The sequence below is a fragment of the Canis aureus genome, chromosome 7 (genome assembly GCF_053574225.1).
Source record: "Canis aureus isolate CA01 chromosome 7, VMU_Caureus_v.1.0, whole genome shotgun sequence".
Lineage (NCBI taxonomy): Eukaryota > Metazoa > Chordata > Mammalia > Carnivora > Canidae > Canis > Canis aureus.
In genome coordinates, this window is record NC_135617.1 from 69253664 (window position 1) to 69276480 (window position 22817).

At 56.2% G+C, this 22817-nt stretch overlaps 1 protein-coding gene across 14 annotated transcripts in view; it reads left to right on the forward strand.

Moving 5' to 3' along the window:
• Window positions 1-22817, forward strand: part of GRM4 (glutamate metabotropic receptor 4) — a 115841-nt gene that overhangs the window by 68458 nt on the left and 24566 nt on the right. For 12 of the 14 annotated variants that reach the window (XR_013383672.1, XM_077904384.1, XM_077904381.1 and 9 more), the window contains 3 exons: window positions 13499-13634; window positions 16498-16652; window positions 18800-18940. The exons of 1 other annotated variant lie outside the window; for it this stretch is intronic. Coding sequence is in view for 12 of the 13 variants with exons in the window: in XM_077904384.1 (XP_077760510.1) it covers window positions 13499-13634; window positions 16498-16652; window positions 18800-18940 (432 nt within the window). In the remaining variant the exon portion in view is untranslated. Of the gene's footprint in view, window positions 1-13498; window positions 13635-13758; window positions 15231-16497; window positions 16653-18799; window positions 18941-22817 lie in introns of those variants that run through there. One more of the 14 variants, XM_077904393.1, reaches the window with a different exon arrangement.

A 22817-nucleotide genomic window follows, 5' to 3' on the forward strand; every position in this document is an offset into this window, starting at 1 on the left:
CCAAGACCTTCTGGACGGTAGACTGACTCTTAATTAATTAGTTCGTTCATTCCTCAGCATCTGTTGTCTACTCCATAGATGGCTATCAGCTCCACAAGGGCAGGATTCTTGGTTGTCCTATTAGTAACTGTAGCCAAGGTGTCGAGGACAGTGCCTGGTACTGGGAGGAGGGCTGCTTAGCAAGTGGTTGCTGAATCAGTGAATGCTCTGGGCCCCACAGCGGCCATCTCCCCTAATTTTCATTCACTGTGCTAAGTGCAGTGATGGAGATGTTGGAATTGTTACAGGCTCCCAAGGGAGAAGGAGCCTGGGGATACCCACGAAGGCTGCCTGGAGGAGTAGGCCATGCCCTGAATCCTCAAGAATGGACAGGTGCTGACTTGAGGAAGGAGGAGTCTGGGCAGGGTGATTGGGCACTAAGGCAGAAATAAGAGTCTGAGCAAAGCAGGATCTAGGCCTGGAGCCCCTGTCCAGGTGCCTGTCTCTCTGCTCCTGGATGTGGCCTAACCATGTTAGGAGGGCCTGGGGAAGGTTTCTGGGGGTGAGGTGAGCACAGCAGACTGGCCCACCCACATCTGGGCCTCAGCCCCAGACCTTTTTCTACCAGCTTCTGCTAAGCTGAGTCCTGGGCAGCCCAGCGCCTCAAGAATGCCTCTCGTGGCATGCTGGGTCAGGCTGGTGTCTGCTGCTGTCCTCACTGCTGTCCTTTCATTGTCCTCTGCCCATGCCAGTTAATGAAGCACGCCCACATTCGCCGTCTGGTCCTCCCTCCTGGGCATGGCTCAGCAGCCCCATTTTCTGGCTGAGGAAGCTGAGGCCCGGTGGAGGTGAAGGGATTGCTTGGGTGGATCTATGCCAGGGCTGGACCATGCCCTCCCCGCCCGCCCTGTTTGCTGCATGTCCTGCTGTTCTGCTGCCCCTCCTGCTGGCCTGGCCGGAAGAGGAGGGGGCAAGGGCTGGCATGGGAGAGGGCCCAGGAGGACTTCATTACCCAGTGCCTGCTTGTGGCAGTTGGGGCGGTGCTGAGCCCGCCGCCGGCGGGGAGACATGCTTGGCCTGCCCGGGTAATTACATCTCAACATTTCATTTTGCTTGTCAGTCTCCACTTCCTGGGGATGTGGGCTCCTAAATATTTTATCCCGGCCTGCAGCTGCCTGTTCCTCCCTGGCCAAACCGCAGGCCAGGCAGCCGGCCCCTCGCCCTGGCTTCTCTCTGCCCATCCGAGCATACGTTCCTGCTGTGGGGGTGGAGCGAGCCAGAGGTCATCTTCACACCCCTGCCCCCCCAGGGGACACCCCTCCCCACCCCCCACCCCCGCAACCAGCCCATCACTGACTCCTCCTCTCAAGGAGTCTGGTGTGGAGAGGCCAGGTGGAGGATGCTGCTGGAAATGAGGCCCAGTTCAGCCAATGTTGATGAGTCCCTCCTGTGTGCCTGGCACTCTGCTGGAAACTGGGGAGTTAGGGAGGAGAAAGACATGGTCTCCCCTGAAAGGGGCTTATGGGGTGATGGGAGAAACCCGACAATATTACAAGAGCAAACACTTACTGAGTGCGTGTGCGCTTGGCTGTGTTCGGAGCACCTTATGTGTATTAACCTCTTATGTGTATTCTTCACACTGTAGTACAGGGAAATAAGGCTCAGAGAGGTAAGTAACTTGTCCAAAGTCACCCAGCCTAGAGGTGGCCGAGCTGGGAGCCCTGGCACCCTGAAGCAGGAGAGTTAGCAGATGGGCCACGGCACAAGCAGGAGGATGCCGTGTGCCAGTGGAGAGGGTGTGGGGAGAGCCCACGTGGGCATGGTGAGCTCCAGCTGGGCCAGAGAGCTGGCATGTTTCCAGGGGGAAGTGGAGGAGAAAATGAGCCCCTCCAGGGTATTGGGTGGGTAGAGGAGCAGGAAGGGTATTTCTGGCAGAGGGACCAGCAGAGGCTGAGGGCGGGAAAATCAGAGTTGATCTGGAGAAAGAGGTCCTGCTGTATGAGGGTATGGAGCTAGAGGCTGAGGAAGCAGGGGTGTCACTGGAGCTCTGGGGTCTTGCTCTGTGAAGGGCTCCTTAGCAGAGAATTCTGAGCTAGCACTCAGCAGACCTGGGTCCGGCTGACCCCTGACGTGCTGTGTGAACCTTAGGCAGACTCCTTCCTCTCTGAGCCAAATCTGAGAAATGGGTGGGATTCCTTCAACCAAAGGATGCCTGAGAGTCAGGGAAAGTGGAGGTTGGGGGGGCTGAGTCGGGGCAGGGGTATCCTGTGGATGGGGGGGTGGTGCTGGGGGTGCGGGCAGATAGGAACCAGCCTTTTGTCACTACCTGCCTCCGAACCTCTTTGCTTTCTTTTCTATTTTTTTTTCCTGCCTTTCTTGCTTCAAAGGTGTTTTGCCTAAATGGGTTTGTGTTAAGATATTAGGTCGATCACTCAGCAAATTTCCCTCTGCTCAGAGCTGAGCACCATGAATAATGCAGCTCTGAACAAGGCTGCCACTGCCCAGCAGCCTCCTGGGGAGGAGATAGCAGCACTCAGCTCCAAGGCACTGAGCCCCACAGCTGCCCTGATAAGTCTCCCCTAACCTGCCCTCTCCCCCTCCCCTAAGTATTGCCCTGGAGGCCAGATATGTCCACGGGGGATCCCGTCCATCTTCACGACAACCTTGTATTTCTGGGGGTGGGGGTAATGTCATTCCATCACAGATGCAGAAATGGATGTTCGGAGAGCTTGGGCAAAGTAGCTTTTACCACAAAGCAACCCGGTGGTTGAAGTGCGACATGGGCCCTTCTGTGCCCATACTCAGCCTCCTATGTCACACTAGGCCAGGGCTCTGGATCTGTGTCCCCTGCATCCCCAGAGCCAGCCTGCTTCTCCACAGGGGCAAGGCTGGGCTGGAGTGGAGGCAGAGGGACAGGATTTCAGCAGGAAGACAGGGTTTGCCTTGACAGAGAAGCCACCGAAGCTGCTTGGTAAATAGTTGTTGGAAGACAGGGGTGCCATACCCCACTGTTAGGTCACTAACCCACCCCCCTGGCACTCCCAAGCCAGGCCCGCCTCAGAGGCAGCAGTGCAGGGGAGGTATGAATGGTGCCCAGGTGTGGTCCTGCTGGTGTGGCAGCTTCAAGGAGGAGTGGACACACGAGTGTGCTGGTGTACCCAGCTCTGTGGCTGAGTGACTGAGGGAGGCCGGGTGCGGCGAGTGGTCATGTGAGGCCTTGCAGTCACCACGTGAGCTTGTGTGGCTGTTGGTTGTGTGAGTGGGACTGTGCGTTGGTGCCTGAGTGTGGCCATGTGCCTGTCCTCTGCACAGGCTGTCATCAGGTTCGTGCTGGTGATGGGGTGGGGCTGGGTTTGGCCTCATGCGGGTCCATGGCCCTAAGGTAGTGTGAGGTTGGGGTATGTGACTTGTGAAGGGGTGTGTTGCCTGTGTGCACGTGTGTGTGTATGTGTGTGTTGGGGTGTGGCTGGGAGTGATGCTAGGTGCTGAGATTATTCAGGAAGGGAAATGTGTATGTTTTGCCCAGCATTTGTTTCCGGGGTCAGGTCCTGGTTTATCATGGTGTCCCTGGTCCCCCAGAGCACACCTCAGCAGCCCTGGGTCCTGATTTGGCCTGGGGAATGAGTTCTCTGTCTTCCCAGCTCCCGCCCTCCTGTGTGAGCAGCTCCTACCCCCACTGTCCTCAACTGTCCCCAAAGGCATTGGCCCCAGGAGGCAGACCCAGGTCTTCACAGGCGCCACTGCCTTTGACCCTCACTGCAACTCCATCAGGTGCAGTTTCTTTAAGTCCTTTCCCATTTTAAAAAAGAGTTTACTTATTTATTCATGAGAGACACAGAGAGAGGCGCAGAGATAGAGGCAGAGGGAGAAGCAGGCTCCATGCAGGGAGCCCGATGTGGGGACAAGATCCCAGGATTCCAGGATCATGCCCTGGGCCAAAGGCAGATGCGCAACCAATGAGCCACCCAGGTGTCCCAGTCCTTTCCCATTTTGTAGTTGGAAGGTCTTTTGCTCAGAGAGGCTAGGTGACTTGTTCAAAGCCACACAGCCAGTAAGCTGTGCAGCTAGCATGCTCTTTCTTGAGCTGGAGGGGCGGGGCGGGGGTGGGGGGAAGCCGAATGCAGGTGCAGTGTTCATGCTTGGCACAGACCTTTGGTGGCATGTGTTAGGGAGGCACCTGGACAGGAAACTGGGGGACTGTCTTCTCTTCATTGTCCCTTGGTACCTGAGTCTTCTTGGCTCCAGCCAAATCTCTCACAGTTGGCCCACTTCTTCCCTAGGGGTAGAGTCACCCTGGTCATACAGGGAGGGTGAATATTCTACTTCATGCTTTTCTACCGGCCCTGCTATCTTCAGACTCTGAGGACCTGCCAGTTTGTATGGTTCTCTTACACTTTTCTTCACTTCCTGTTTTTTTTTTTTTTTAAGTAAATTCTATCCCCAACGTGGGACTTGAACTCACAACTTCAAGATCAAGAACTGCATGTTCCACTGACTGAGCCAGCCAGGTGCCCCCTCACTTGTTCTTGTTTTTCCTAAGTGTTCACAGCAAGGAATTTTCATCTAGTTGGAGAAGTAAAATCTCCAAGCAAGGCAAGACTGAGGAAGATGTCCAAGTGTGTGTGATGCCCGGCCCATGCATGTGCGCAGAGCTCACAAGTGCATCCTGCAAGGGCAGATGCTGTGAATGGATTATCTCTGGAGCCCAGAGTCTGGCATGGACGAGGTGCCAGGCACAAAGTGGGTGCCCAGTGCCTGGCATACAAATGTCTGGGCACTCAGCATGACTGGGCGGCAACTCAAAGGGGAGGTCACAGGTGCAGGGGTCAGGGGCTCCCAGAGGAGGCAGAAGGATTTGAGCAGGTACGGGTCCCCACTCTGGATTCCTGCAGAGCCTCTGCCCCTACTCCCTGCTAGCTGCCCCTGCCCCTCTGTCCCTCTGTCCCTCCCATCCCCCTCAGTTAGCTATGCAGTGGCTCATTCATGCAGCAAGCATGAATCAGTGCCTATCTCTCGAGCAGGTACAGCACGAGGCCTGGGCCCTTTGAGGCTCTGAGCAGAGCTACAGACACTAAGGATATATCCAAGGTGCAGGGAGGGAAGGCTGCAGAGGGTCCCTGCAGCACCAGGTGGGGGCCTGGCAGAGGGAGCATCCTCTGCGAAGGCCTGTGGAGGCAGCAGATGTGGTTGGATAGCAGATCCTTGTAGGGGCCCGGGTAAGGCTGGATGTTAGAGACCTGAGGAGGAGGGGTGGACCTCGAATCCCTGTCCCTGTCTCCATCTCTGTCTCACATTCACGTGCATGCACGCACAGAGTCACTGGGGGTTGTAGGCAGGGAGCTGTGTCAAGTGGAGAGTAGTGGGGAGTAGGTCTGGGAGCAGGAGCAGAAAGGGACAGTGGCCGTGAACCAGTCCTGAATGGCCACGCTCCCCCCAACTAGAGGCCTTAAGCCCCCTGGGGAGCCCCAGACCCAGCAGGAGCCAGGGTTGGTTAGAGTCCAGGCCTACCTCTCACTTGCTCCCACAGCCCTCCTCACCCTGGAACAGCCAGGCATCAGGGGCAGGCAGTCTCTCAGGGCCTGGCATCTTCCTGACCTCAAAACACCCTCCAGCCACAGCTCTGCTGCCTGAAAACAAAAGTAGCACTGGATTAGTCACTGACCCCCTGAGTGGGTCCCTCTCCTGAAAGCAGATTTGGGAAGAGGACCTGGCTTTTGGAGTGGGAGGCAGGGCTGAGTGTGCGTGCTTGTGCATGTGTGTGTGTGCCCGTACGTGTGCGTATGTGTATGTGTGTGGTGCCATATGGTCCAGGGTAACTCCTAGCCTGCCTCATGCCTTCCTCCCACCTCCCCCTCTGCTGGGAACCTATAGGAACCTGGGACCCCCCTTGGGTTGTGTAACTCCCCCCACCTTTCTTTCTATGTTGCAATTTGCTGTCTTCACATTTTGCTGTAATGTAGATTTTTCCACTTGATTTCCCAGGATTTGTCTTTTTATTGTTTTTCTCCCTTTTTAAATTTAAAAGGACCAAAAAAAGAAAAAAGCAAGAAAAGAAAAAGAGGAGAGGAGCCCGTGTCTGTGCTGGTCTGCAGCTGCTCACTGTGCTGTGAGGGAACAGGCCTTCCTGGGCCACCTGCATGCTTCCACCGTAGGGAAATTTCTCCTCCCTAGTCTAGAGCCTAGCACTCAGGGTGCTATTCAGGCCAGTTGAACAGCCTGGGTAGAAGAGTGTGACCCTAGGGCCCTGGGAGCTGGGGAAAGACGGGGTGGACGTGGAGTCCCCTGGGGAGCCATGGATGCGGCGCCCTGTCCTGGCCTCTCTGCCCAACGGGGCCCATCCCGCTGCCTGCATGCTGGCCACTTAGCTCCTTACTCAGGGCCTGGCAAGGGTAGGTCTCCTGGTGAGTGAGAGAATGAGACTAGGACGGAGAGACAGATGCCCAAGCCTGGAGGGTGAGACCTCTGGAAGGAAGGAGGAAGGAGAAAGGAGAGAGCCCGGGTCCCCTGACTGCCCCCAACATGGGGGGGTGGACTTAGGTGAAAGCAGGCTGCTCTGGTGGAAGGCCACCTCAAGTGGGGTGTTGCAAAGGCAGGGGACCTGGAGGTTCCCTGGGGGCGGGTGGCAGGATGGTGGGGAGGGCTTCTTTAGACTGGTAGAATGGGAAGAGCCATCTAGTGGGGGGCAGGGAGGTGTGGGGAGGACGAGGAAGCTGGGCACAGGTGCAGTGTGTGTAAACCTGAGTCCCCTGGGGCACGAGGGAGAGCCCTCCAGGTAGGAAGGCTGGCTGACTGGCTCCCCCGGGGTGTCCCTTCTTGCCTGGCGGTTTCTGTGTCCCTGTGCTCAAACAAACTCCCTGGGTCACCCGTGCTGATGGAGGGAGCCAGGTGCTGACAATCCCAGGCACTGGGGGACAGAGAAACCAGGTCATTTTAGCAGCGAGCTCTCACTTGAGGGTGGGATTTACAAGTCTAAAGTGTTTTCAGTTCCTGGCTCTCGGGCAAGGCAGCAGCTCCAAGGGAAAAGTCAGAGCAGACTCAAATTTGCCTCTGCCTCTTAAGCTACACAGCCTGGCCTGACCCTCCTTGTCCTTTAGGACCCAACGGGGTGGAATGAGGGGATGCAGCCCCCACCCCTGCCCCCCATCACCCTGCTGGTTTCCTCCTCTGCCCCGCCTCCAAGAGGTTTTCTGCCACCATGAGCAGGTTGTGTGAGGGTAGGGGCCCCATCCTCACGGCTGCGCCCTAGCATCTAAAACTTGCCAGGCACCAGACAAGCTCGGTAAACATTTGTTGACTCCATGAAGGGAAAGTAGCAGCATGCGGCAGGGTGTGTTGGTGGATGCGTGAAGTGCAGAGAAGCATGCGGTGGGCCTGGCACCCAGGGGCCATCCCCTGCCACTGTCTACTCCTGCCAGCCCAGAGGGTGTCCCCTTGCACTTCTCCTCCGGCTGATTGCTCTCTTTCCTGGTCTTGCTTTTCCCAACTAGACCATGAGCTCCAAGGTAGGGATCTCGCTTGTTATCATTTCTCAGCATCTGATTGTGCTGGGAACTGAGCAGGGCGCTTCTTGGATGAAAGCATGCATGAATGAAGGAACACACAAACGCATGGACCCGGCCTTGCCCTTGGGGAGTGCAGTTGGAGGCAGACACTGACACAGATACATTGGCTGGACCTGGAGAACACCGGGAAAGGTCATCAGACCGCAAATAGAAGGGGCTCAGAGACCACAAAATACAACAGGAAGCCAGTATCAAGTTTTGCTAGTGGAGTCTCTATGTCACATTCAAGTCAGGGCAGGTGTCTGGACCCTGGGGGAGGCACAGGGGAGGGCTAATAGCCTGTCCTCAGGGGCAGATAGGATTTCAGGAGCCAGAAGGCTGGTGGGAGAAGGGCGGTCTCTGGCAGGCTCCCCACTCCCCGCCCTCCAGTGCCCTGTGGATGCCACTGGGCTGGGAGCGGCTGAGGGGCTCCATTCCACAGATGGAAAGGAAAGGCTGGGGTGTGTCCCGTTGTGTCCTCCATCGGGCAGCACAAACCACATGAGGACGAGCATACCATCATTGTGCCTTGTGTCTGAAAGTTTTGTCCGATTTGGATTCTATGGTCCACATTTACTAAGCATTTACATTTTGCCATATTTGCTTCTGATTATTGCTTAAAGAAGTAAAACATGGAACATGGATTGTCTAGAAGCCAATCCCCCTGCCCCCCTCCCACCCCATGGAGCCCTTCTCAGTCTTGTTCTTTTGCTTTCCTCTCTTGAGGTAACCACAACTCTGAAGGTGGTAGAAGGAAGTCATTCAGCATACTTTTATTGAGCACCTACTATGTGCTGGGCACTGTTCTAGGCTCCGGGGAGGTTGCGATGAGTGCAACAGACAGAAGCTCCTGCCTTCCTGCAGCTTTTGTTCATATGGATGTGTGTCTCCCTATACATTAAGTCTTATTATATGTGATCTTTAAGCTCCTCATAGACGGGACACATCATGTTGCAATTTGCCTTTTTGATCAACTTCCTGTTCTCAGGATTCGGTTGTGCTGGTACTGTTGTGAGAGCTATTTTCTTTCCACTGTACAAACACCACAGTTTATCCATTCTGTTGTAAAGTATTTAGGTCATTTCCGATAGTCTGCTTTTGCAAACGGTGCTGCAGTGCATGGCTGCGTGGGGCTCCTGTGCCCATGTGTGCGTTCCTGTGGGAGGAATGTAGAAAGGGGCGTGCCAGCTTATAGGTGATCAGCGCACCCCACTTTACTGAATGTCTCTATGTAGTCTCCAAAGTGTTCAGTGGCCACTCTCCCAGCTTTCTGGGAGCAGAGGCAGGGCCTTGAGGGGACCAAGGATGGGTCAGTTTTGACCAGTGGGAGGGGAAGGCGTGGAGAGAGGGCAGGCTCTGGTCTGCCACAGCTGGGGGTACGTGGGGCACTCACTGCACAGCTGAGGGAGGGCGGGGGTGGGAGGGGTCCCAGAGAGGTAAGGGGATGTCCCAACATTCACTGGGTTTAGTTGGGGGGGCTCTGCTTATTCTGTGACAAAGCAGGTGGGAAGAAGCCACAGAGGGCTGGCCTGGATTTTAAACCCCCTGGTGCAGTGGCGAGAGCCTCATCTGGAGGTGGGCTCTGCCCCAACTGCCGTGTGCCCCTGGGGAAAGCACTCCTCCTCTCGGGCCTCGTCCTCCTTGCTCCCTGTCCAACCTGGGCCAGGAGGTCTGTGAGGTCCCTGCGCTCCCAAGTGCTCAGATGTGCTTGGCAAGCGGTCATGGCTTCGTGCCCGTGGCCCTGTGAGTGGATGCACTGACTTGGTGGGCAGCAGAGCTTGTAGCTGGCAGCTGGGTGCTCACCCAGGGCCTGGGAGGCTGTGGTGTAGAGTGAGGGGCTGGCCAAGGGGGCGCTTAGGAGGGACTCCTCCATGCTCCCTGCTTTCTTATGATCCTATGCCTGGAGTCTGGGAGACGTAGAAGGTTTCAACCTCTGAGCAGAGATAGGGAGTGGGCTTGTTTCTTGCTACTTAGGTTTAATTCAATTCTGTTTACTGTCCATATGGACTCATGGGTTTGTATTTTATCCAATGAGGGAGGCCATGGGGGAAAGGAGTAGGGTGAGGAGAACTCCCTCCCTGGTAGAGAGGGTTGAAGAGGGGGTCCCAGGGGTGTGTTAGCCATGATCCCCACAGCGATGGTGATGGAGCTACAGCTACAGGATAGCAGGCAAGAGGGCTGGCGGGTTTGGCATGTGATTGGGGTCTTTCCAGGGGTGGGGAGGGGCTGCGGGAAGCAGAGCTCAACAGAGACCCAGTGACCCAGGCCTTTTCTTTCTCTGCCTGAGAGAGGGTCTGGACACAGACCCAGATTGCATTCCTACTTCCGGGCTGTGTGACCTCCGTCAGGCTGCCTAGCACCTCTGAGCCTCAGCCCTCATCTGTAAGATGGGACTACTAGCACCTGCCCTGGGGGGTGTGAGGCCTCACTGCGTGCCAGGCTTGGAGTGGATGCTTCAGTAAATGCTGGTCCCTCTGGGGCTACTCCGGTCCTCTCTGGCTGCAGCAAGGGGCCAGGAGGGCAGCTGAGATAGATGCCGTGCCCCTCACTGCTGGGAGCTTGTGTCACACTGGCACAGCCCCCGGTGAGCCAGTTGCTTAATCCCCATCCTGGGGTCCCTGGAGCAGCCATGCTGACATTTGGGCAGCAATGCAAAGGGACCCTGTGGGTACTTGGCTTTTTACCCCGGACGCCACTGGGCTCTTACTCCAGAACGGGCAGTGTGCCCAGACATGCCCATGTCTACGGGCTGTAGGTGTTCCCTTGACCTTGTACACCAGCCCCTTCCCCACATGGCCTGAGCCATGACACAATGGGGGAGCCAGATGGCCTGTGTTTAAACCCTCCCCCTCCCCCTGACTATCTATGTGACCTTGGGAAGCCCCTTTAACTTCTCTGTGCCTCAGTTTCTTCATCTAGAAATTAGAGATGTGCTGATGACACCCCATATGAATGAATCCATGTAAAATTTGCAGAGTAATAGTCAATGCACACTAGATGCTTCATAAATGTTCACTGGTATTTTTGAGCTTTGTAGAACATCCTCCCCCCCCCCCCCCCACTGCCACCTCCAACTGCCTCCCTCTCTTGTGGTTGTAAGAGTATCCTGCTTGGACTATCCTCCCATCTCAGGTACCTCGTGGCTCACTCTCATTCTAGCTGATGGAGTGGTGGTCATTTAATTCTTTCACCAGAGAAATGAAACATGCAAGATAGGCCCTGGGCTGTCAGGTGGGACCATCCCGTGGATCCTCCTGGGGGGAGGGGGCGTGGCCCAGAAATACCCCTTTTCTGAGAGTTTCTCCCCATTTGAAGACAATTAACTCCCATTTCCTTATGCCCCTGGCCCCCCTCCTCCCTCCTGGAGCCAGGTGGCTCACCCTTACCCCCTGTCCAGCCGCCTCCCCTTGTCCATCTGTCTCTCCAGATGGGAGGGAAATGTCACAATTGGCCCACTTTCTAACTGGAAAGGAACCATATGGAGGCTTTAGTCGGGAGCTGAGCGCCTGCCCAGCTGCCATTAGCACATGGCCCGTGCTGTGGGCAGCAGACTGGCTCCCTTTGGCTCTCTCTGTGGGACCTGGGTCTGGAGGGACCAGTCCTGCCCAAGGACCCTCCCTCCTTCCCCATGAGCTCCTGGTGACCATGGTCTTCTCTGGTGCTTTGGATTTCTTTGGTGCCTTAGGAGAGACCTGAGGAGCTTGGCCTGCTTGAAAGAGGCAGAAAGTAAGGGAGGTGGGTTCTAGTCAGGGGCGAGGGCAGAGCACCATGGCTGCTTTGCCTGCTGTGGAGAACCAGGGTGGGGTCTACTTCCTGGGGACAGGGATGTGAGAGTGTGCATGTGTCGTGTGGCCTCAGGCCTGGCAGGTGCCTGGCACAGAACTACCCCCCTTCTAGTGAGTGTACCTTGTTCCTCTCCAGAATGCCTCATATCTGGCTGCTTATGCCTCCTCCTTCAGACTCAGCTCAGGGTCATCGCCTTTGGACAGCCTTCCCTGATTGCCACCTCTGTTCCAAGGGTAGAGGCCCTTTTTTTTTTTTTTTTAAAGATTTTTATTTATTTACGAGAGAGAGAGAGAGAGAGAGAGAGAGAGAGCGCGCGCGAGCTCACAAGCAGGGGGAGCAGGAGAGGGAGAAGCAGACTCCTCACTGAGCAGGAAGCCTGATGCAGGGCTCCATCCCAGGACTCTGGGATCATGACTTGAGCTGAAGGCAGAGGCTTAACCAACGGAGTCACCCAGGCGCCCCTAGAGGCTCCTTCTGGAGTGGAGCTGGGTACTGTTGGCACTTCTGGTGGGGCTGGTGGGTGGGCCCCACACAGAGGCACATGGAGTCTGTGCAGAAGTGTCAAGTGGCCCCAGCGTGGGCAGCAGCCAGGTGCCCAGCCAAGGTAGATGGTTTGAGGCATTGCTGGGTCCCCAGGGGATCCTGTTTGGGGTGGAGCTGGGCTGTGACCCTTGAGTAGGACCCAGAGGGGCTGACAGTCTTAGATAAAAGATCTGTTTCCTTAAGAATAATCCCCCATGCTCTTCCATCAGTTGAGCCCTGACTCTGCCACCAGGGACCCTGGTGTTCTCAGCCCCTGGAGGCTCCCTTGCTCTGTATCTCAGTAGGGGCAGGGGACTGTGTGACTTCTCCTCCTGTCTAGCGTCCTCATCTGTCAAATGCTGTTGATAACAGCAACAGTGATCCATAGGTGCTTTTGTACTAGGAGGTCAGGTGGGATTTCAATGCACGAATGACATCTGTCCCCTGCCAACACTGGAGACGTGTCTAAGGCTAGGAACTGGCTGGGTGAAGTCTGAAGTGCTCCCAGGGTTTCTGTGAGCCTTGCAGCCTGGATGTGAATCTGGCCTTGGATGTATTGACTCTGCCTCCTGGATGCTTCTGCAGACGTGGGGGTTGGGCTTCTTGTAGGGTTGGGCTTCTTGTAGGCAGACAGCTCAAGAGATAGTCAGGCTCCGGCCCTTGGCCCCTCCTCCAGGACCCAGCCAGGCAGGCAGTGGGCCAAAGGAGGAGAGACAGGGGGGCTCCCAAACCCCCTGACCCATTCAGAGCTCCTCTGGTCACTCCACCGGAAGCACACACATTAGAATGGCTTTCCTGTGAGTTCTTGAACTGGGAATGGGGGGAGAGGCAGGCATCAAGGCACCCTGTGGGGGTCAGGGCATAGAGGGGGAGCTGGGGAGCCTACCTGCTGAAGAGCCTGGAAAGGGTGGGAAGACCTGGAGGGATAGGCCTCAGATGCACAGGTATGAGTCAGCAGCCATGCACAGTGGTCTCATCAAGGGACCTTTTGATGAGCACATGACCTGGGGACAAGAGCCCTGGGAGGTGCACATGACATGGATGTGGATGCGTGGTGATCTGATAGCCCAGGGTGGGCAACTTGCTCTCTTCTCAGATTTACTCCTCCAAAAAAACCTTATGAGATGGTTTCAACGAAAATAACCACCATTACTAAGTACTCCCTATGTGCCAGGTATTATTGTATTTGTGTGCACTAACTCACTTAGCTTGGTAACAACCCTGTGAAGTAAGTAGTAGTGTCATCACTTTATAGATGATGTATTTGAGGCACAGAGAGGTTTAGTCACCACCCTGAGGTCACACTGCAGTAAGCAGCAGAGCTGAGATTGAAACCCAGGCAGTCTAGCTCCTAAACATGATGCTGTATTGCCTCTCGCTACCAGCCTGCTTTACAGGCTGGGGAACTGAGGCACAGAGAACTGAAGTGACATGCCCAGGGCCATCCAGCTGGTGAGTGGTGGAACCAAAATTTGTACCGTGGCAGTTCTGACTGCACAGCCTGTGCCTGTGCACAGATCAGGACCTGTGAGCTAGAAGTCTGGCTGGGGGGGCCATGGGCAGCCCTGGCCTCTGTCTCCTGGAGGGAGTATGTATTGGAGGGTGTAGGGTGAAGCGGGGAGAGACTGGTGCTGCCCCCTGCCCCAGGCTGACTGGCGCCCTTCCCACAGGGGGCGTGTGCATCGCGCAGTCAGTGAAGATACCGCGGGAACCCAAGCCTGGGGAGTTTGACAAGATCATCCGTCGCCTCCTGGAGACCTCAAACGCCAGGGCGGTCATCATCTTTGCCAATGAGGATGACATCAGGTGAGAGCAGGCGGCAGCGGGGTGAGGGTTGGGAGCCAGTCACGGGGAGAGCCCTGGGTCCCGCTGGAGACCTTCCTAGACAAGCCTGACTGCACTGTAGGATCTGGAGGGGTGGGGTGGGAGACAGCTGGGGCACAGGCTACTGCTAATGGGCACTCTTATCCCCCCTCACTATTTCCCCCGCATCCATTCTATCAGCTGGGGATGGTAAGCAGGTACTTTAACAAAGGAGCTAAGGCCCTGGACTTTCAGCCAAAGAACTAGGTCTAATCCTACTCTCCCTCCTCCTAGCTGTGTGACCTGAGGCAAGTTTCTCAACCTCTCTGTGCCTCTTTTCTGCTTTAAAAAAAGGAGGGAGGTGCTAAGGATGCAAGCCTGGTAGTGTTATTTGAGAACTGAATGCAGGAATGTGCTTAAAGGGCTTAAAGTCAGGCTCCAAGCAAGTGCCTGGGGCGTGTGGAGTCCCCACCACCCCCACCTCTGTTAGCCCCTGCCTCTTCTCTTTGGCAAAGCTTGGAGTAGTGGGAAGAGGCCTGGGCTGTGGGTTTAGTCCTGGCTCTGGTGCACACTCTCTGTGGGCGGTGTCGTCCCCTCCCTGGCCTCAGTCTCTGCATCTGCTGAGGAAACAGGTGGACTTTAGGGTGCCAGGACCATGTGATGCAGTGCTGGGCCAGCCCATCTCTTCTGGTCCGGAGTCTGGTGCACATCAAAGCACCCATCTTAACCTACTTCCCTTCTTCCTGCCTTGCCTTTTCCCTGCTACTACCTCTCAGACTGATGTCAGGGCCAAGATGTGCCAGGCCTCTGTGATTGTCCTGGCCAAGGGGAGAGATGCAAGCTCTGAGCTCAGGAAGCCCCAGGCTCAGGGGACACACAGCCCCTGCTAGAGTCCAATGGGGGAGGCAGGCCCCCACATTTGCGGGGGAGGATGAGTCAGTAGATGTGATCCTCCTCAGGCCTCCCCCCTCAGTTGGCTGGCCTGACGTGTTATAGCCTGCTGTGCCCTCAGCCTCCCCTGCCCTCCTGCTCCGCCAGGGCTGCCTGTCTGCCCTTGCCCCCCTGTGCTTCCCTCCCTGTTGCTAACCAGTGTCCATCTGGGTCCTCTTCTTTCCAGCCCTTTCCCCACTTGGTGACGACCCCATCCTGGACAGATTTCCCCCAGGAGACATTGCCAGGTCCCTGCAGGGATGGAGGGGGAAGTTCTGGAAGATCATTAAGGCCACAAACGGCTAAGAGACCAGCTCTAAGGGCAGCGTCTCAGGCAGCCCAAGGCTGGGAGGGAGGAGTCAGAGGCTGTGGAGCCTAGGGCTGCTCCTGACCCCCTCAAGGCCTACAGGCCCCCTAAATTCTGCCATCGGGACATTCCTGTTATCCACAGGTCACCAGCTCCTGGAGGAGGAGGTTCCCTTCAGAAGTCCTTCTCCTTCAGTTACTGGTCCCTGCACTCCTATCTTTATCCCCACCTCAAAGCCCAGGACTCAGAACCCATACCCCATCCAGAAGTGCACCCTGCTCCAGGCCTCCTGCTTAGCTCAGATGGACCCATGTGCTGGGAAGGGAAGATGAGGGCGCTGGGCCATGCCTCCCAGAGCAGAGGTACCTAGGGGAGGGGCTGACTCCAGAGGGAATGCCGCAGGGAGGGGGGGCAGAGGCATTTCGGGAAATCCACATGCATTTTCAGAAGCAAACAGAAGTAAAAATAAACCCAGGTGACTTTGCAGGGAGGAAGGTCTGGGAGCTCTGGTCATCTCTGGCTGGCCTGATGCTAGCGGGTACTAATAGGCTGTGGGCATGGCTTCTGGGAACAGCTCCCCCTCACCCCCCCCTCATTAATGTGCCCTGGGGAGGGTGGGTTTGGGGACTTGGAGAGTCGAGAGCTGCTGGAGGAGGGAAGGTGTGGGCTCTGGGGCCTGCTAGCGAGTTTCTCCCCCAGCCCTGGGCTGTCCGGCCCCAGCGGCTGCCTCCTGCACAGGCTCCCAGGATCCGCAGCCCCCCCAAGCCCTGGGGGCCGTGTCCCAGTTCCTAGTATCACAGCCTCTCCCTCACTGTGAGCTTCTGAGCTCGGTGCTTGCCTCCTGGAGTTCCGGCCTCCCTGCCCCCCTCTGCCTCCCCTCCTCTGAGGAGGCATTCCCCAGAGCTGGGTTGGGGGAGTTCTGGCTGGTTTTCTCCTCCAGAGTGCCTCCTGTGGGTACCGCCCTGTGCTGGGCTCTAGGGTCCCCAATTTGATTTGATTACAACCACTGTCACAGTAGGACTGTGGACGGGGTGAGGTGAGCACCTGGTTGCCTCTCACCCTTTCATCTACCCAGGAGGGTCTGGGAAGCAGCTCTTTGGAGGCCCAGGCTTTTGGCACAGAAGGGGGTGGGCTGGAGAGGGCTCTGCTGGCAGGGGAGCAGCAGGTGCAGAGGGGTAACCATGTAGAGGAGTGTGTGTGTGTTTGCACACGTGCGTGTGTATGTACGCATTTGCAGGCATATAGATGTGAAAATGAACCAAGAGATGTGGCTGTGACACAGGACCAGGGTGGCATGAGCCTGAGAGGACACAGACTGGGCAGATGTGGTGCCGGGGGTGCAAGTCAGATATGGGGCGTGCACGGACCTAGGGAAATGGGTTTGTCTTTGTAGGACAGATGTGGCCCTAGGGGCAGAAGTGGGTCTGGGGGAGCACCCTGGGCCAGAGGAGGGTGTGGGCCAGATGCAGGTGGAAGCATGGGCCTGGTGGAACAGGCATGGGCTATGAGGGGGATGTGTGTGTGCCTGGGGTGGGGAGGGTCAGCTAACGGCCCCTGAGCAGGTGTGGCTGGGGTGGGGTCGTGGCATGGGCAGACACGGCTGGGCTGGGCTGGTGTGTGTTCCCACAGGCGTGTGCTAGAGGCGGCACGGAAGGCCAACCAGACAGGCCACTTCTTCTGGATGGGCTCGGACAGCTGGGGCTCTAAGAGCACACCGGTGCTGCACCTGGAGGAGGTGGCTGAGGGTGCAGTCACTATCCTCCCCAAGAGGATGTCTGTGCGAGGTAGGACTGGGCAAGGCACGCCCACCGCTCTTGACTGCTGCCACCATCCTCCCCAGCTGTCCCTTTTTATTGTCCCCCTACTCCATTCCTCATTTTCCCACATCCTGTCCTTCCTCTTCCTTGGTCCACATCCCCTTGGTGCTGACGGTCTAGGCTGGGTGGCCTTTCTGGCTACACTCAACCCAGCAGGATTCAAATCCAGATTCAGAAGTTTTCTTCCTCCTTCTCAGATATTTCTGGGTGTGGAGATGCGTGGCACATACAGGAAGGTTATTTATCAGGGACTTCCCTTCATCCCCACGTACCTCCATCCCTTCTCCCATCTGAGACGGAGAGCCAAGGCCCTCTCCCTGCCTGGGGCCAGTCCTCTGTCAAAAGGGCCTGGGAGCAGGAGACAAGAGGAAGATGCTGTGCTGGGGTGGGGGTGGAGGCAGGTTCTCCCTGCAGGGCCTGCCAGATCCAGGCCCTGGGTGCTGTCGAGCTTGGGCCTGTCCTGTCCGGCATCCCTTCCTCTCGGGGCAGAACCCACAATCACCCTGGGTAGGAACAACCTGCTCTGACTAGAACCTCTCTGTGAGTGAGGCGTGAGGTTCCCATTAGTGGCCCAGTCTGGCAGGGACCTCACTGTTCTCACCATGGGGGAGGCAGGCTCCCAGGGCCTTCTCCCCTGCTCTTGCTTCGGTAAATAGAAGCCAGCATTGATATTGTGGGGAAGGCCTGCAGACATCCGTCTCTACTGAGCTTTCCAAGAGATGGAGGCCTGAGCACGGGAGGCATTTGCTCAAGGTCACAGGGCAGCGTGTTCTTTACCCTGAGCTAGAGGGGACACAGGCCACAGAAGTTTCCACATTATCCCTCTCAGCCTCGAGCTATGGTAAACACAAAACAGTAGTGACTATGGCTGTTGAGAGACATCTCATTTACTCTTACCAGCAACCCCACAGGACACTTTTATACACATTTAGTAAGTGAATATATTAAGGCTCAGAGAGATGAAGTGACATATGATGGTTATTAAGTGGCATAGCTGGGATTGGAACCCAGAACTTGTCTGGCAAGTCCCTTCTCCCTATGATACTAGAGAAGACTTTGAGCATTGGTTCTCATAGGGGAGAGGAGCGATTTGACCCCCCAAGGGAGACAAGGGAGTCTGGAGACATTTTTGGTTGTCACAACTCGGGAGTGATACTACTGGCATCTAGTGGGTAGAGGCCAGGGGTGCTGCTCGATATCCCACAATGCACAGGACAGCCCCCCACAACAAGGAATGATAGGGCCCAGACTGTCAATGGTGCCACGGCTTGGGAAACCCTGCCCTAACCCTAATCCCTTATCAATGTCAGCATTCTCCTACAGCTCCGACAGCCACTGAATCTCCACCTGAACGCTGCCCCAGGCAGGACACTCACTGCATGGCATGGACCCTACTGAACTCTCAGGTGTTTGGGCCCACCCCAAGCAGCTCAGTCAACTCTGCATGTTGCTGGGAACAGTCATCAATGCAGAAGGAGCACTGTGGGGAGAGAGTAGGCACTCTTCACTGGCCAGGCTGCCCACCCTGGGGTGGGGTTTTCTGCACTTAGAGCAGAGGTGGGAGTCTCCTTTGGAACATCTGGAGGAGGAAGCCGCCTCTGTCAGAAATGGGGAAGTTCTGGACGCAGAGGCAGAAGATCCTGGCCCTGGTCTTGCTATGTGACCTGGGTCACCCCTTTCCCTCTCTTGTCTGGCCTCCTCTTCAGAACCAGAGAGCTCAGGTGCCCCCAGCTTTGGTCAGCCCCCAACAGCCTCTCTACTCTAATCTCAGGACCCCCAGGTGGCTTCTTCTCAAAGAGCCCGGATATTAGCATTTTGGTGGTTAAAAGGCCAAGCGTGAAGCATCCTCCCCACGCACCTCTCTTCCATAAAGGCAGCAGTTGTAAGATTACACATGCTACCCCTGGGACTTAATACAGCTCTTTTCATTTTGAATGAAATGAAATGCTCCACATTTTGTTTTTGCCAGCTGGGCCCTGGATCAGAGGCTTGCTCTTGCCTTCCTCCCTCCCTCTGCCTGGGCATCTCTAACCCTTGGGGGATGCGGGAGCTGGAAGGGCTGGGGGCAGGTAGGGAAGGGGGCACGAGGCCCTGATGCCCTGGTTCCCCGCCAGGCTTCGACCGCTACTTCTCCAGCCGCACGCTGGACAACAACCGGCGCAACATCTGGTTTGCCGAGTTCTGGGAGGACAATTTCCACTGCAAGCTGAGCCGCCACGCGCTCAAGAAGGGCAGCCACGTCAAGAAGTGCACCAGTGAGCACGCGCGGGCGGGGTCAGGAGGGGTAGGGGGCGGGCCGAGGCCTGGGGGCGGGCCGACTGCGGGGTGGGGCGGGGCCTGAGGGGCGGGGCCAGGAGGGGCTGGGGGGCGGGGCCTGAGGGGCGGGGCTAGGAGGGGCTGGGGGCGGGGCCTGAGGGGCGGGGCTAGGAGGGGGCTGGGGGCGGGCCGACTGCGGGTGCGGGGCGGGGCCTGAGGGGCGGGGCCAGGAGGGGCTGGGGGCGGGCCGACTGCGGGTGCGGGGTGGGGCCTGAGGGGCGGGGCTAGGAGGGTCCCTTTGGCTCCGAGGCCTGGGGCAGGAGGGCTTAGAACAGTAGAAGCCGCCTTGCTCTCAGCCATCAGGGATGCTGCTGGGGTGTGGGGTGTGGCAGGAGGAGGCTCCTGGGTCTCTGCAAGAGGTTCCTCCTGCCTGTAGCCACCTTGGGGGATGAGCCCACGAAATTGACCCCAGCTGCCCCGTGTGGGAGTCCAGACATTCACCCATCAGAGCATTTTGCAGAAACCATCTCTAATCCCTTGCGGTTCCCTTGGTCATTCAACAAACACCAATTTGACTCCTAGGGTATACTCGTCCCTGTTCTAAGCACTGTGGATATGGCGCTGAATGAGTGAGTCAAAAATCTCTTGAATGTTTATCCTAATAGGAAAACGTTTAAACGAGATAAATAGTGAACTGTACAATATATCAGAAAGGAAATGTACACTAGAAACAACTAGAACAAAGAGATGGCTTTCCTATAAAGGTAACATTTGAGTAGAGTCCTGAAAAAGGTGAGGAATGGGCCACCTGAGAATGGGACAGTGGGTCCATTCTACAGATTGGAAAACAAGTTGTAGGGCAAGAAAGTAAAAGGATCTGAGTTCCCATGGATGGAAGGTGGTTGAGCAGCATTTGGACCCAGGTCCAGGCCCTAAGTCCCCTAGGGTAGTCATCGTGGTATGTCCACATTTGGATACATTCAGATGTGGGTCCCTGTATATTCTTGATCTGGGTAGCCTGCAGCAGGACCTTCCCTTAGTGACATTGAGGGAGCTCTGGGTGCCTTCAACCTGAGTGGTCACGAGAGGGGATGGTGATCTCCCTCTCATATCCTCCTGGACGGATTAATGTGGCTTGGGCAGAGGGCCAGGTGAGCAAGGGGCCATTGGCCTGGCTTGCGGGATCTTAGGTTCCTGAGTCACAGAACTCAGGAGGAGGAAGCTTGAGGAGGTTGGCAGGCAGGTGGGAAGGGTGCTGCCCTCTGGTGGCCTGGGTCCTCTGGGAGTCAGGAATATTGGCTAGTTAGGATCATGGGTATTCCCCAGGGGCCCAGCAGGCAAGCTCATGTGTGGGTGTACATGGTGGTGTGTGTGACTGTGTATGTACATGAGTCAGTACGTCTATGGGAGAAGGGGTGTGTGTGTTTGTCTGATGTGGGGGCTTATGTTCCTAGGCAAGCTAATAACCATAAATATCACTCACTGTTGTGTATCTTCTGTGTTCCAGACACTTTATACACATTACCTCATTTCACTTTTTTCACTTTTATAACAGCTCTAAGGGCTTTTCTGATCTCCATATTATAGAGGAGGGTCTGGAGAGTCAGAGAGGCCAAGCAACTTGCCAAAGGCTGTACAGCAAATGCCTTTGTCAGGCAGTAATTGAAGATTTAAGAAATGCAAAAATGACAGCACAGGAGACTGAGCTTTCATGGGTAGGGTGACTATGCATCTTACATAATTTTGGAAAACATCTCTTTTATTATTTTTTAAGATTTATTTGTTTTAGAGTATGAGCTGGAGTGGCAGAGGGAGAGAGAGAGAGAATCTCAAGCAGATTCTAAGCTGAACACAGAGCCTGATGCAGGGTTCGAGCTCATGACCCTGAGATCATGACCTGAGCCCAAACCAAGAGTTGGATGCCTAACCAACTGTGCTACCCAGGTGCCCCTAAAAACATCCCTCCTCCTCCTCCTCCTCCTCCTCCTCCTCCTCTTCTTCTTCTTTTATTTTTAAAATTTCATTTATTTATTCATGAGAGACACAGAGAGAGAAAGAGAGAGGCAGAGACAGAGGCAGAGAGAGAAGCAGGCTCCATGCAGGGAGCCTGATGTGGGACTTGATCCTAGGAGTCTGGGATCATGCCCTGGGCCAAAGGCAGACACTCAACTGCTGAGCCACCCAGGCGTCCCACATCCCTTTTATTCTTAAAAGTGCCTAAGTGGGGATGGAAAATTGTATGTTCACCCTGATTATAAATCCCCAGACCTGGCTGGAGGATGGGGAATGGTGAGACTGGAAATGGGGGCAGGATGGGTAACAGGGCCTCCAGTGTCCAGCCTGCCAAGGGCAAAGGGCTTTCTGGAGTCACTTCTTGGTTTGGGAGGGGCAGGAGAGGAGAGGACCTTGGTCAGCTCCTGTAGACTCTATTTACCTAGATTCCCAGTCCTGGGGTCTGGATTCACAAATGTCTTCGGCCTGGCTGGTGAACTGGGGACAGGGGCATCTCTCCGCAGCCCTGAGGGAGGTGTTTGGGCTGTCAGAGCAGGTGGAGGAGGGAGGGCTGGAGCACAGTTCAGGAGTGTAGAGCTTCGCTGGGAGCCTGAGGCAAGCTCTTTAACCTCTTCGGGCCTTTGCTTTCTTATTGGAGGAATGGGATTGATGGTGAGCCAGCCCAGAGAGTGTCTTGGGTTGGAAATGAGAAAGCATGGATGGAGGTACTTCGTGAACTGTAAAATGGTGGCTCTCAGGCCTGGCTGTGCATTAGAATCACCAGGTGGCTGTTAAAACTATGCCAGCACTCCACCCCCAGACCTGTTCAGTCAGAATCTCAGGGGTGGGGTCTGGGCTGTGGACTTCATGAAAGCTCCTTGGGTGATTTTGTGTGTGTTCAGGGCTGAAGACCATAGTAGGAGCTGTCGTCCCCAAGCCTTGTTCACAGTGAGTCACCTGGAGATTGTTTAAAGCTACTGATGCCTGACCCCCAGACGTTCTAAGTGTATTGGTACTGAGTACAACCTGGGCATTGGGATTTTTTTTTAAAGTGGCCTAGGTGGTTCTCCTGTGCAGCAAAGTGTGGGAGCCCCTGGCTCAGAAGGAGAGGCAGTGATGGCACGCACCCCGGGCAGGGGGAAGGTGCGAACCAAGGAGCAGAGGCTGGAATGAACACAGGGTGGGGAGGAGGAGCGGAGGACGGCACCTCACAGCTGACCCCGATCCTTCCTGCTGCGTCTTGCTCTTCTGGCAGCAGAGGCTGCTAAGAGTCCCCGTGTGGCCCCACGTCAGGCGCGGTGAGTGGGTCCACCTCAGGGTATCGGGTCCACCTCAGGGTATCGGGAGGAGCAGGGCTGCTGCTGGGAATGTGTGCGGGACCTGAGACCCACTCCGGGTGAGGGGGAGGCGGCTCAAGCATCCCGTGGCCCCGTCCAGGTTTGAGCTGAGCCACTCCCTTGGGAGAGTGTCTTAGGCAGGAGGGCCAGGGTGACACCCACGGGAAGTGGTGGGGGGCTGGCTCTGCACTGGGCACCTGGTGGGGGGCAGGAGAAGGATGCAGCCCCGGGCCTGGATCTGACTCCGTGTCCTCCCTGCTGTGTGACCTTGGACAAGTCATTTAACCTCTCTGCGTCTCAGAGAAGATGGGAGTCACTGCCCATCTCAGTGGGCTGCCGTGAGGATTGGAGGTGAAGGGTAGGAAGAGGCTGGCTGAAAGATGATGTGCATGATCGGTGCTGGTAAAATGGTTGTTGATGTGGATAGGGAGTGGGAGTGATGGGATTGCCAGATCTGTTGGTACTGGTGTTGCATGTCAGCTGTAGGATCCAGGATGAGGGAGGGCAGTTGGTAGAGGGTGTTGCAGGTGCAGCACCCATTTTGCAG